The 14,365-nt window shown below is 49.1% G+C and overlaps 1 protein-coding gene across 6 annotated transcripts in view; it reads right to left on the reverse strand.

Moving 5' to 3' along the window:
• Positions 1-3,461: 3,461 nt before the first annotated feature.
• DYM (dymeclin) overlaps positions 3,462-14,365 on the reverse strand; it is a 329,646-nt gene continuing 318,742 nt past the window's right edge. For 4 of the 6 annotated variants that reach the window (XM_053205580.1, XM_027068935.2, XM_053205581.1 and 1 more), the window contains one exon: positions 3,462-3,864. In XM_053205580.1, the coding sequence (XP_053061555.1) occupies positions 3,715-3,864 (150 nt within the window). In that variant the 3' untranslated portion in view covers positions 3,462-3,714. Of the gene's footprint in view, positions 3,865-8,031; positions 8,227-14,365 lie in introns of those variants that run through there. The other 2 variants (XM_053205579.1, XM_027068937.2) reach the window with 1 other exon arrangement.

Below are 14,365 nucleotides of genomic sequence, written 5' to 3' on the forward strand. Positions count from 1 at the left end.
GATGGCTCAGTCAGTTAAGCATTCAACTCCTGATCTTGGCTCAGGTCATAATCTCACGGTACATGGGTTCAGTCCCGTGTCGGGCTCTGCACTGATGGCGTGGAGTCTGCTTGGGATTCTTTCTTTCTCCCTCTCTCTCTGCTTGTGTTGGGCTCTGTGCTGACAGCTCGGAGCCTGGAGCCTGTTCTGGATTCTCTCTCCCTCTCTCTCTAACCCTCCCCCGCTTGAGCTGTCTCTCAAATATAAACAAACATTTAAAAAAAATTTAAAAATACAAAAAAAAAATAGCCTTGTAAAGTCAGGAGAGTCATGGTTGCCATATATGACCTGACCAAGGGGAGGGGGTGGGGCAGGTCCTGGTGACTCTCCCTTGCTTTGTCCCCATATAGGGGATATCCCCCAATGGACACACCCTAATGCAATTAAATTGTATGCTGTATTAAAGTTCTTAAAAGATAAAACATGTATTATTTGCTATGAATTGGGTGCTATAATCCATTCCTCAGCTTTTCATATTCATATGAGGCTTGGAGCTTCATCAGAGAATAGAAACCCTGATCTCCTTAACTCCTGAAGGCAACGTAGGACACTGGAATAGCCCTGAATTTGGCATCAGAAAGCCCAAGGATCAGTCCCTAATATCAGGTGGCAACTACTGAAATTGCAGGCAGAGTGCCTGGGAGGGAATTAAGAGACCCAAAGGGTTGACCTTACAAACCCAAGCCTATAAAGTATGAGCAAGTAGCACAATTCTACTTTATGACTCTGGAAAGGAGCACAGAGTGACTCAGTTACACAGAGAGATTTAATGCCTAAGGCAAAACCCTGGCTCGCCAGAACCTAAGGGCCAGTATGTTGCCTAAAGAGATCCAGAAATTCAGTGGAAGTATCCCCCACTCCACTGAACTTCTCTCTCTTTACCTCCGCAAGCTTCAGGAAGTTGCCGAGTGTTCTGACCGATGCTGGTCCTATGTTCTTTCCTCTCTCCACCTTCCTCCTCCCCAGCTCCTGTGATTTCCTTCCAGAGCAGTGTCCTTCCTGTGCTTCACCTCGGGGACCTTCTCAGTCTTTCCTTTCTTGGTCTTTGTCCTTGAGATCTTTCACACTCCTGCTCCTGTCTGCAGTTGAATGATGGCCGCCCTGTGGGGCCAACACTACAAGGCTGTTGTTCACAGATCTGCCAGCACCAGGCTGGATGGGTGACTATGGGAATCAGAGGCGCCATTTTGAAGCTTTTTTGCACATGGCCTTCAGCTCTTGAGAAGGAAGGTGATATTGAGAGGGTCCCGTGCTTTCCAAAAGAAGCATTGTGGCAGAACTCTTGGTTTATGACGCAGTGTAGTAACAGTTCCGTATCTTGGGTAAAATCAGAGGCTAACTCTCATCCAAACACGCGACGGTCCTCTGCTGCCTCATTCTACACAGTTTTACTTTGTGGAAAACAGATTTCTAAGCAAATTAATGCAAGCGTTAACTCAAGGTTATCAGTTAAATTTATTGTCGTAGTAAATCTTTCACAAAAATCAGGAAGAGACTCCTGGTGGGTTTCCAGAGCTGAGGCAGGGCTGCACTGGTGTCTGGGAGCATGTGCTCATGTACGGCGTGAGGCCGTAGCCACGGCCGGGTTTTGAGGCCAGTGAGCACTCCAACTGTTTGGTTAATTGAGGGGGGGTGGGGGAGAGGAACCTGCTGAGAATGGGGCTTTGGAGGCACCTCGGTGAGCCAGGCGGCCCTCAGGAGGGGGCACTGCAGGATCCCCTCAATCAAGGGCTCCCTGACTGACTTTTGGGGGGCCCTATTTCCTCTTGCCACAAGAACAGACGGTCCTGCAGCCTGGTGACAACCCCACGGCACTGCCCAGCCCTCGCCCTCCAAGGACAGGTCCACGGTCCCACCAGAGGTTCACTTGCTCCCCGGGACGCTTTCAAAATTCTGTGTTTTGGTTTAAAGGAAAAGGAGGCAAATCAACATGCTTTGGAAACAAATTCCAGCTGGGTCTCACTTCCCTGTGGGGGGAAAAATGTTGCTACCTAAAGCGATAATCGTTCAGAATGTGAGGGTTGATCCTTCCACCTTCAAACCACCTCGCCCACTGGGCTGGACTGAGCAGGAGCTGTTAATGTGCCTCATCTGCTGGGCTGAGGCCCTGTCCGCGGGATGGTAAGTGAGATCCACGAGGGTCTCCTGCCACTTGTGGAGACAGTTAAGAGGCCTGAACGGAGCAAGGCCTGAGGAGACAACAGGCAAACTGCACCTGCCTCCTGGGTCTAGCCACCAGTGACGGCCCTTCGTCAGTCAGTCAGCCTCAGGGAGCCTCAGGGGCTCCAGCATCATCCTGACGACAAGGAAACAGGAAACGGCCTGGTGGGCCGCAAAGCCCCTGAAGGGAGGGAGCAGCCCAAGCTTCTCACGGGTGGAAGCCACACAGGTGTCCACTGATGTGCTGGTGGGTTTCTGACCTTTCCAGAGCTTCGTGTGACTGGAGATGGCTCCTCTCAGACCCTCTCACATCGTGATGGACCAAAATGACTCTGGCCTCCAGCCCGGGGAACAGAGGGACAGGAGAGAGTCTCATTCCTCGTACAGACTAGGCAACAGCGGATTGAAACTGGGTGCTTGGTCTCATCTGGGACCGTGTGCTTTCTATGGGGATAAGCAAATTCTTTTCGTGTCTCTGAGAATGGAAATGAGGCTCCTCATTCCGGAACTGAAATTTCCGCCTCACGGAACTGCCACGCTCTGTGAGAGGGTGGTCGTGCGCTCAGACCGGGCCTCACAAGGACCATCCCACTCTGCCCTCAGTGCCTGCGGCTAGAAGCTTCTTCCTCCAACTCAGGGTCTAAAAGGGTTTAAGCAAAGTCAGAAATGAAGAGAAAAACATGTTTTTCATCTCATGTAGAGTACTGTATTAATCAAATTGGTCTCCTTTTCTCCTATTAGTCTGGTTGAAGAAAAAAGATTGCTTTCAAAATGAAACTTTTCTTTTCCCAATGATTAATACAGAGTAGATTAACTTAATTTGTGCTAGACTCCAATTTAATTCAGCCACAGCTCAGAGGCCAAATCCACAGAAAAGCTAATCTGAACTTCATGAGAAGGAGCCATTTCTTTCTTTGAGAAAGGTGCAGGGGATCTCATCTAAAGGCTTCTATCCAACTGCCCGGCCATAGTGTTTATTAAATCATGGGCCCTCTGAAAGGCAACCCCTCACACATGTGACGTCATGTCCTCATCAATTCCCGTCTTGTCATCTTTTCAGGTATTTCTTAATGTTGAAAGAAGCACGCACGCGCACGCACCCACACACGCCCAAAACAAAAATCTTGAACATGCGAAAAAAAAGAAAAACAACCCGAAACAGAAAACCCACAGTATATACTGGTGAAGTGTTATAGGCCTAAGGCCTCAGGTTCCTGGAAAAGCTCTAGGTTTTTGGTTTAGAAATAAAATTGCGTGTGGAATAGCAGGTTTTTGCATTTATTATTGTCGGGTACCCCCCTCCCCGTTTTTTTGCACTACAATCTAAGCTGAGCGATCTATTGCCAACTGGGCACCAATTCTCCAAATCCAAGTGCGAAAGGGAAACATGCTCGGGTGATCCTCTCTGACGGAAGATACACCGGGCAATCTGTCTACTTCCGTTCCCCAGAAAGAAAATAGTCAGAAGGGCTGCTTGGCTGGAGGGAGGCGAGGGTGGGACGTGGCGTCCTGCCCTCAGTCGGAGTCCATTGTGAAGAGCTGGATGTCCTGTGGGTTCCAATAGAGGCCTACCGCTGAGTTGTAGACCAGAGACCAGACATAGGGGATAAAAAACTCCTCGGGCTGCTCCTCTTCCACATACTTGAATTTCAGTTCTGGAAATTTCTGCAACAAAAACGAGACGATTTGATAATGTTCCAGTTCCGTGCAAAAGCAGCGGCAGTGTCTCAGTGGTACTGTGCTATGCAGGGAGCCCGCCTCCCTAACTGGTCACGGGCCCCGAGAGCTCTAGGGGCTTTACGGGCCAGTTTCCGGATGACTCCTGAGAAGATGCGAATTACCCACAGGAAAGACACGTCACCCTGTCAGTACCTGTCCGCTAATGTCAGTCTGCCGAGCGGAGCAGGGACCCGAACAGGGGGAGAGGCGGGAGGACAAAAGTCAGACTGGGCTGACAGAGGGCTCAAGGAGAGACCAGCTGCCGCACAGGCTGAGGGCTGGCTCTTCTTGAGGGACTTTGCTTTCAGGGCTGAGTCGCCTTGGAGATGAGCACTCTCCCTCGCGACTCCTGAGCCCTGACCCGCGGGGGCAGGCACGTGTCCACAGTGAAAGGCGGGGCCGGTTCCGGGGCGGCAGCTGCTCCGAACAGCTTGGCCTTGGCCTTCTCCCGGGGGCCATGGTGAGGGCTGCAGCCTCATGGAGGGAGGCTGGGGGATTCCTCACTGAGCCTCCGGAATCGCCCAGGTCTGACTCTGCGCACGTAGCCAGGGGGACCCGGCTGGTAAGCAAGCACTGGGCCTGTAGCGCCTCACCAGGATTTGGCCTTTAGGTTCTCTAATTCTACCCGTGCCAGGGCAGAGGAAGTGGTTCTCATTCCAGCAGCCTGAGGGGCTGCTGGTCTCGAGGCCCCCGGGCGTCCTGGAAGCCTCTGATGGGTCTGAGAAGGGGGCTTGGTGAGAAGGCCTCTGTGCAGGGATGCCTCTGATCACCGTGTGGAGAATGGAGGGCACCTGGCAGAGGCGGAGATAGGCCTGGCCCGGGGCCGGGGCGGGGGGGTGGGCGGTGGGGGGATAGGCAAACAGGCCTAAACTAAGATGGAGGAGGGGGGGCGGGCAGGAAAACCACCCAGGCACCCACCCATCCACCTACCGAGTTGTAGGGATTTGAAAGCAGCATTTGCAATAATTGAGACTCAACACCTAAGTGCCGGATCCTCGGCATTCCAGCAAGATGAGAGAAGGGCAGAGTAAGCAGGAAATGCTTCTGGCAAGGTGAGTTCTGAGTTAAATCTTGAAAACGTGTATAGGAATTCCTGAAAGGGGGTCACCCTGGTCACGGATGTTACTTCAACATACCACACAGAGCCCGGTCCCATCTGTTACAGCTTTAATGAAAATCAACTCTACTCCACGGCTCCAAAGGCGTTATGTAAATACAGAATATACACAAATGGGATTTATCAGTGGCCCAAACTCCAGCACCAGCATACCTACCCCTACAGCCTCCCTCACGCTCGACGTACCCCATACTTTAGAGGCCTTTGCAGAACTACTGTGGTTTAATGAGAACCCCAGCCTTTTCAGACCGGGAGTGTTGCGAATCAGTTCTTCGTTACCATCAGTGGAGGCTGAAAGTCTCGGAGTGTGCCGACGGCAATGCTGGTGACTGTGACGCCGTAGGCGACAGTTCCTCCCCCCACCCTGGCTCCCCCGGGCAGTCTGGCTGACGAAGTCTGGTCAGCTAAGGGCTGTGGATGGATGCCAGCACTTCCTGAGGTGACTGGCATTCAGCGGGGCCCCCTCGTTTGCCATCCCCTTGCTGTCTGCTCCCGAAGTCCCCCTGAGCCTCTCCCACTCTGGGCCCGCATTCTCTGGGTGCACCGAAACCGCTCAGCAGCTGGGGGGCCTGGACCCTTGGCACCCTTGCTGAAGCTCCTCACACGCTCTGTGCTGCTTCCGGCCTGGCCCGGGGTTCTCAGGTCGGAGGGAACAGAGTTCTCGGAGGTGGCAATAAGTCTCTGTCACGGAAGCAGGTGTCTTACAGGCTGCAACACAGTGCTGTTCTTTCTCGTGAAAAACCTGCATTTGTGCGACCGAGCGCATGCTGTGGTCACCACGAGGTCTTGACGGAGCTGATCCAGACAACCCCACTAATGGAAGCCCAAGTGGGGCCTGGAGGCTAAGCCGGTTCTGAGTCACCCGGCCCGTGGGGCGGTGTAGGTCTGACTGGGTGGGAAAGTCTGTGTGAAAACGGACACAGGGTTGAGGCCACCCTAGTGCTTTGTCCTGGAATTCAACTCTCCGAGGCTCTGCAGAACCCCTCAGGGGTAGTTCCGTGCTCTTTCACTGCATGGAACAGAACCCGGCACACTACTGGTCCTTCGAAAATTACCAAACCACAGTGATGTCCTAATCAAGAAAGAATGAGGGGTTGTGTTTGAAGAGGAAATTTACCCCCTAATAATAAGGATGAAAATCCTAGTTCTCAGAATGGCCTCAAACTTGAGAAAACCTCTCCCACTGACCCGGAGAGAAGCGAGGGGCCGGGGAGGGGCGGGTACAGGGTGGTGGTCTGGAAAGCTCAGAGCCCCCACATTCCCTCTTTCCGCTGGAAATAACAACATCCTACATTTCTAAGTAGTAAGGTCACCAATACGATGCACTTGTTGTTAGAAACAGAAGTGACTAAAAGATGTGAAACCTTTTCTCCATCCGGGGACATATTGGGGTTTTTCCTATGAAGGCGTCAGGAAAGGATGTGAGGCCATTTGCGCGAGGCTGCTCTCTGCATCTCTGAGGGTAAAATGGGAAAGAAAACCAGAAAACCAAATGCTTTTGTAAGAACTCCTTCCAGCTTAATTAAAGACACTTAGGCAAGAGTCGCTGAGTGGCTGGCACTAGGTTCACCTGCCCTCATGATTTTGGGGGATTCTGATGACTCTTCAGTTAGAAACAGTGATGAGTCCAAGCCTGTCCTTCGATCATGCGGCGGCCCCGCGATTATCCTTCCCACCACCTGATCAAACAGAGCTGAAAATGCCTGGTTTTCACTGTGGCTCAAGTTTATGTCAAAACAACAACCCATCTCGTTCTGGAGTAATGGAGTACACAGAATCTCAACAAGGGAGGATACCCAGAGCGGCAAGAACATCTGAAATACAGTACTTAATAACATACGGAAGACAGTATATAAAATGGGGTCAAGTTTATCTGTCAATACCAGGCATGTATTTTATTACGAAGTTTTTCTTCAAGCTGACCAACGGTTATTTCTACAGAAGTTCTCCCGTAAAAGCATCATCAACTCTGAGGCTATGGCTAACATAACTGATCACCTACTGTAGGGCGGGCCCATTCTAACGCTTCACATTGAGCCACTCATTAAATCTTGGAAGTACCCAGAAAAAGCACCTGAAAGGCGCGGATTCTTTCATTCGGCAAATATGTACTGAGAGCCTACTGCGTCATGAGCACAGTACTAAAAGTCTAGCTGAGCAAGACGTGCATAATCCTGGCAACTCAGAGCTCAAAGTCTAGCCGCAGTAGCTGGGTGAGCTGGGACAAATCTCACATCCTCACCCAGACTCTTACAACATAAAAGTTTACCGTGAGATTTTGATTTCGACCGTCTCGTCTCCTTCACAGGGCTGGGACAAATCTGATGAGCTGGTGGCGGTCTTGGGGACGGGCTAAATATCTAACGGTCCCGGGCTGTTCTGTGGGTTGACAATAGAGGGCTTTAAAGGCTAAGCCTCCCAAATGCTTAACACAAAGACAAGCACGAGGCTGTGGCCGAGCTGCTCTTGTGGCTTCAGAGCTTGTGGCTCAGCGGGTGGAGGTTCAGGCACAGCCCCTGCCTGTGCTGGCTCGTGAAGGCCACGGGCCGGACGCCTAAGTCATCGTCGCCCGAGGGTGTGCCACTGGACACAGGAGAGGTGAAGAGCAAGCACGGACGGAACAGCATGAACGCACTTCTATTACTGGCAGACCCTGAACACCGTGGACAGCACCCACGCTCGCCCCCGAACGGACACTACGGGCTCCTCTCCTCAAAGGGACACGTGGGCCGTGAGGTGCTATTTTGGGGGTTCTTTGCTCAGAACTTTTCCCCGGCACTTTTTTTAAAAGGTTCAGAACGGAGGATAAGTCATAATAGCAGGGGAAAAAAAAAAAAAAAAGAGCATGTTCCCTAAAACTGGCTACACACATTTGAAAGCACGAGGTAAAGAGGTACCTTTTTTTTTTTTTTTTTTTTTTGCAACGAGTTGTTTTTAAGGCCGTGTACTGGGAACATTTTACAGGGGTGAAATAATAGACAGAAATTATAACAGAGTTCTGGAAACACTATTCAGTCAACCTGATTGAATGTGAATGCAGCCTCTGTATAACAAGCCGTGCGCAAGCTGCATTTAATTTGATCCCCTCTCAAATTTACCTGTCTCGCTACAGAGAGCCAACATGGTTGGAGATTTAAATAGACATTCTCAAAAATATGTGCTCCTCTAGTGTGTCTTAGAAGTCTTGAGAGCTAAGGAAAAGAAAGACAAAAGGTTTTATTTAGCACTAATGACACTGGGGACACATTTTGTCAGGATTCAGTCCAAGAAATGTCATAGTCTGAATGTCAGATCAACAACCTAGAAAAAAATCATTCTTTATGTTCCTTTTCAAGCCTGTGGAGAACAATAATGCCATCCTGTGATGGCTGAGGGAAGTCCAACTTCCTCACTCGAGTGTCTTTTCATTCTGACTGGGCTTCTTGGGCCCTGCCAGGCCTTCCCAGCTCTGACGTCTGTCCGCACGCTCTCTAACCGCATCTCCTCTTGGACTTCTCAGGCCCCCCCGCCGGGCTCTAGCCAGAGGCTGCCGGGTGGATGTGCCTGAGGACTGCTAAAACTCTGGGAGAGCCCAGGAGGCATTCTGGGGACACGGGGGCTTTGACTTGATAGTTATGGCAAGAATCTTCTGGAACAGGCTAGCAGAGGGCAGGGTGCTGTTCACCTTGGGCCTAGGCTCTTGCCCCGTTCTTTCTGAGACAGTTGTCCTGCGATTCAGCTCAATAAGGAGAGAAAACCCGTCTCTCAAAAAGCTTGGAGCTTGGTCTCAATCCAAAGCTACTTACAACAATCCGGTTGTTTTGATTTTTGGAGCCAGAGGTAATGCTAGACTCTCAAGTTTGGCTGGAATGTTTTTATCAGCTCCAGTGAATCAACCCACCACAGTGGGACATCCGGACGCCCAGCCCAGAGACAAAGCAAAGGTCTGATTTGGTGATTGAGACTTGCGTATAACAAGCAGACCAAAAGCTTTAAAGACCAAAAGCCTTTCTGCTGTCAGTCATGTGATTTGGTGAAAACCCACAGGAAGTTCAGTGAGCAGACACAGGGCTCAACTACAATAATTTTTATTACCACGAAAGTTCAATGGAGTTTCCCCCCTTCCCCCTACAGATTATATAGATAGCACCAGAAACTCTAGCAAGCACCTGGCACGGCTCCAGAAATTTAGTACAGCTTGAACTCAAATAGCTACACAGCACGTTAAAGAGAGTTCTTTAAAAGCCCACATTTAGCCTCTGAAGAGACGAGTGAAAGGTGATGGTCAGTCGCAAGGCACCCATCACTGCTGGCGGGGGGGTGGGGGTTAGGAGGGAGGAGGTGGGTTCCCGTTAGCGCCACACGTAAGCGTCTGCGGTGGGCAGGTTCTGTGCACATGAAAAGCAAACTGGTTTCAAGATCCTGTTGCAAGACAGCAAGGTAAAAGCATTCACAGACAACGTTTTTGTCTGGGGGTGCATTTGGGAAGGGTTATCCAGCTTCCCTCCCCTTCTTACCCTCATATGCTATGGCTGTGCAACATTGCCACCTTCAGCGATGGGGCCTTAAGTTAAATGCTGGTTAAGCACCAGCTGCATACAATGTGCTGTGCTTGAGGCTGTCGAGGAAGGACAGAGAAATAATGGATGTTCCACTAACAGGGGGTATAATTCGAGAGGGATAAGAACAGAGGGCAGCACGGAATATGGAAGGACAGTGCCCCAGGAGGGTTCCCTTCTTGGTCCATCTGGCTAACACTGGGGTCGGAAGATGTTAGATGGGCTCAGAAAGCAAACTCCAGGAGAAATAAGGAACAGACACTTGAAGCATCTGTATTCAGCTAAATTACCATCTGCACAAGCCTGGATTGCAGTCTCTTCTATGTGTAGTAGAATGAGTTACAAACGTTATCAACCAGTATTGTTACTTAACTGACAAAAAGAAGACGGGCCCTGGTCTATGAATGACAGCAACTCTGAACGTGGAGTTCTAGCTTGTGTGAATTGCAAAATCGATGAAAAACTGAATTCAAAATATAGAAAATTATAAAGGGCTACTTCTTAAAAGTTAGAAATTATGAAATACAAAGCTGAAATTAAGAAGTCCATGATGAGGGTGGCTCAGAAGACAGTCACAATACATTGCATAGGTGGGAGCAGTCTGGCTGGCCAGGAGGGGGGACTCACTGGGAGGTTAAGTCACGACCCAGGAAGAGGGTTATGGGTGAGTAGGCACCTGTCCTGGCAGCTTGGGCGGGGTGACCAGCCACCCCTCGCTCAGGACAATGTCTTGTCTCGTTGCCTGTGCAAGTGACACAGCTTCTGTGACCAATGAGTGGTCAAAACACTTTAGGAAACATAGATGGAGAGAGTAGAAAGTTGAACCCAACCTGGTGATGAGCTCCCCATAAATTTACCATCACGTCATCGGCCGGAATCTGAAACTCGCTTGAGTGCGAAGCCTGAGCAAATATCCCTAGTTAGATTCTTCTCTTACAGACCCAGGTTAAGGGGATCACAGAAAGAAAGGTATCTTTGGTTTTGAATTTCTCCCTCTCTGAGGGCTAGTGCAGTGGCACAAAGGAGAAGGATGGATGGACAGGCTCTCCTGTTGTTGCAAAAGTTGGAGAAAGGCCCCGACAGATGGGTTCTAACCTGCAGGGACAGGGCTGGGGACAGGGAACCGGCATTGCACGTGGAGAGACCCTCATGAGCCAAGAGCACACCCCTGGGCCTGGCAAGCAGCGTGGGGCCAGCGCACGGGCCCTGAGGCCAGCCGCCATGGTGTTGGGAAGATGGGGGGTGGAGACAGGGAGGCTGGCCTTGAGGGCCGGGATGACGAGTCCATTCATTTGGTGAGAGAACAGGTTGGGGACTGATATTTGTAATTTAACGGTCATTAGCTTTGAGGCAGCAGTCTGGATTGCTAAATGTATAAACTAGTCAAGAAGACTGACCTGCATTATTGAGTCAGTGCACCTGTTTCTAAGGCAAATCAATTCCAATTCAGGAGGCTGGGAGGAGGAGGACGTTTTGATTCCAGGGTGGGCGACAGAGGGCCAAAGTGGAGCACTTACTGGCAGAACTCCTTTTGTCGGAAGCAGGCTTTTGGGCGAGTGGGTGGTGGCAGGAATTATCCCCCTGCAGGGGCTCCTCAGTTTGGATAGGGCCCGGCTAGCCGGCCAGGAGAGTGAGATCCCAGAAAATAAATATGCTACCATTAGATGCAATTTTAAGTAGAATACAAGCTCCAGGAGGGCAGAGATTCTTATTTTTCCACTGATGCGTCCCCCAGTGCTGAGAATACTGCCAGGGCTGTTAAGAGCTGTTTGCTGAATAAATGAAGGAAGGAATAAATGAACAAATGTGTACAAACTGCTGTTTGCAGAAAAACCCAGAGTTCTTAGTTGGGGAGCGGGGGCGGGGGAGAGTTTGGAAGATTGAGTATGGCACACTAGGTGAGTTAGTGGAATAAGTGTCTCAATTTATTGGGAGCAAAGTGAGCCAGATTAAGCCCGTGTCACTTTGAGAAGCCAATGAGCTGACTCACTGGGGTCTGGGGGGCAATACTTCAAAGCTAACAGATTCATTTACTTCTCAGATCGCCACACTCCTTGCCTGCCACCATTCTGCCGCGTCCGATTCTTGCCGGTAGAAAAATCCAGCTCGTGGATAATGGATACTGTTGACATACACGATTAATGCCCTATTTTATATTTCAGAATCTATCTAATTATGGAAAATGGGGAACTCTTTGTATATCAGTTATAGTCATGGACTAGACTGGTGCATAATATGTAAATGGAGACAAATTCTACTTTTAATCAGTCCTTTACTGTTTACTCTTGTCCAGATTATGGTATGGCCAGATGCCCTCAAATTAACACTTAAGCCCTAAGTGCTATATCAGTGATAACCTTTCTTTACACTGTTTTCTTTTTTTGAGATTAATATGTGAACTAGGGGAGTGAGAGATACAGATCTGGAGAAAGATTCTGAATCATGTTTAGACAAATTCTGGCAAAACAAGAATCCTCGTAGAGTCTGAAAGGTCCACGCTGGGAATTACGTGTGGATGACACGTGGAATACATGGGACAAAGGCAGGCAGGAGGCTTCCCTGGCACACTTCAGCCCAGATTGGTGTGCCACTGGTGAGGGGGAGTGCGGGCGATCATGTCAGGTGAGAACACAGACTTTGCTACGATATGTCAAAGAACTATCTGGAAAGACAATTCCACCTGAGACACCTTGGAAGAGTTATCTCTAACTTCTTAAGAGTTAATTTCTTCGAACATTCTTAGGATTGAAGTTATAAGCAAATGTGCTAGTTTTCCAAGACTGTAAGGGACATCACCCATTCTTAGAAAAGTCATGTCTTTGGGGTGCTTGGGTGGCTCAGTCGGTTAAGCGTCCGACTTTGGCTCAAATCATGATCTCCTGGTTCGTGAGTTTGAGTCCCGCATTGGGCTGTCTGCTCTTAGCACAGAGCCCGTTTTGGATCCTCTGTTCCACTCTCTCACTGCCCCTCCCCTGCTCACGTTCTCCCTCACGCTCTCTCTCTCTCAAAAATAAATAAAACATTTAAAAAAGTCACGCCTTCATTATTCTTTAGCAAGAAGTTAAAACTAGCCTCTGATAATCTACATTCCCATGCACCCATTATAGGTAGGAGGATTTTCCCCCTCTGCTTATGGAAAGAACAATCTATTCCAAGTGTTATGTGAGAAGCCTGTGGTTGCTAAACCAATGATGTTTTCCTCAATCTGGTCGGAGAAAACCCTACTTAAAAGCCATGGTTCTAATGGCAAGCATTTTAGAACCTAAAGTTCAGTTTCAGTCCTTCTTATGGCCGTACTGCCCAGTGACCCAAGCGTGATCCTTGGGTGGGTGAGCCACACCTGTGACTTCCTGTCAACGGTCTTGGCCCCACGGCTATTCCAACATGTGCTGTGAGTGAATGAAAAACACAAAATGAGATTTGTTTACTTCTGCACCGTCATTAGGACTAACAAAGGGTATCAGGAAATCTAGAGGAAAGGAAACAGAAGCAGAGAGCTGTAAATGATTCCTAATACTACTATGTGCCAAAAAGCAGAATTTGGTATGAAGTTGAGTCTTAGATTTCATTCAAGGACCATTATGTCTGTGAAGTTCCAAAATCAGGTAAATGTGAGGTAAAGCTATCTAGAAGATGGGGGGGGGGTCCCCTAGCTTAAAAAAAAAAACAGGTCTAGGTCAGTTAGAAAAATCCATATTACATTCCTGAGCCTTAATGCTAAGAACTCATGGAATTGTGGAATGTCACCACCAAAAGGGACTGAACACCCCCTCCCACATACTCTTACCCTTTTATAAAATTTTTAAATGTTTATTTACTTTTGAGAGAGAGAGAGACAGAGTGTGAGCAGGAGCAGGGGAGGGGCAGAGAGAGAGGGAGAGACACGGAACTCAAGTAGGCTCCAGGCTCCACGCTGTCAGCACAGAGCCCGATGAGGGCTCAAACTCACGAACCGTGAGATCACGACTGGAGCCTAAGTCGGATGCTTAACCAAGGAGCCACCCAGGCACCCTTCTCCTACCCTTTTAAAAAGAAGGTACAAATAAAACAACAGAAATCCTTAATAGTCATAAGGTACACCAAGTCAACTGGAATTCACATTAAGTGGCTACTGGATTGATCTAATAAACCTAATATACTAATAACATCACTTCAGCCCCAAATGCCTTCAAACTCAGGCTTCTCTTTGGGAAAGCAGCTGATACTTCCCCAAAATTAAAAAAAAAAAAAAGCTGCTGATAAATTAGTTGTGTTTTTATCCCCTTGAAGTCAGTAAACATACTATTAAGTGAGCCAAAAACCTGATTTGGTGTTATGTATCACACTGTAAGGTATCATCTTAGTGTGTCCTTCCCATTTGTAAAATGGCTATCAGTTGTGAATGTTCAATTGGTTGAACACCTCAAGACAGGAGATAAGCAATGAGTGCTTCAGAAAGAACTAATCAAGGGGCGCCTGGGTGGCTCCGTCTGTTAAGCGTCTGACTTTGGCTCAGGTCATGGTTTCAAGGTCCGTGAGTTCGAGCCCCGCATCGGGCTCTGTGCCGACAGCTCGGAGCCTGGAGCCTGCTTCGGATTCTGTCTCCCTCTCTCTCTGCCCCTATCCCGCTCATGCTCTCTGTCTCTGTCTCTCTCGCTCTCTCAAAAATCAACAAACATTAAAAAAAAAAAAAATCTTACTAAAAAAAAAAGAACTAATCAAAGCCGTTCATTAACGTTTCTCTAGGGAAACCTGAACGGGAAGAAGTGAAGACAGAGCAAAGTGGGAAGTCGGGCAGGTCAGGGAGGAAGGG

This window comes from Acinonyx jubatus, chromosome D3 (genome assembly GCF_027475565.1).
Source record: "Acinonyx jubatus isolate Ajub_Pintada_27869175 chromosome D3, VMU_Ajub_asm_v1.0, whole genome shotgun sequence".
In the NCBI taxonomy this organism is placed as follows: Eukaryota; Metazoa; Chordata; class Mammalia; order Carnivora; family Felidae; genus Acinonyx; species Acinonyx jubatus.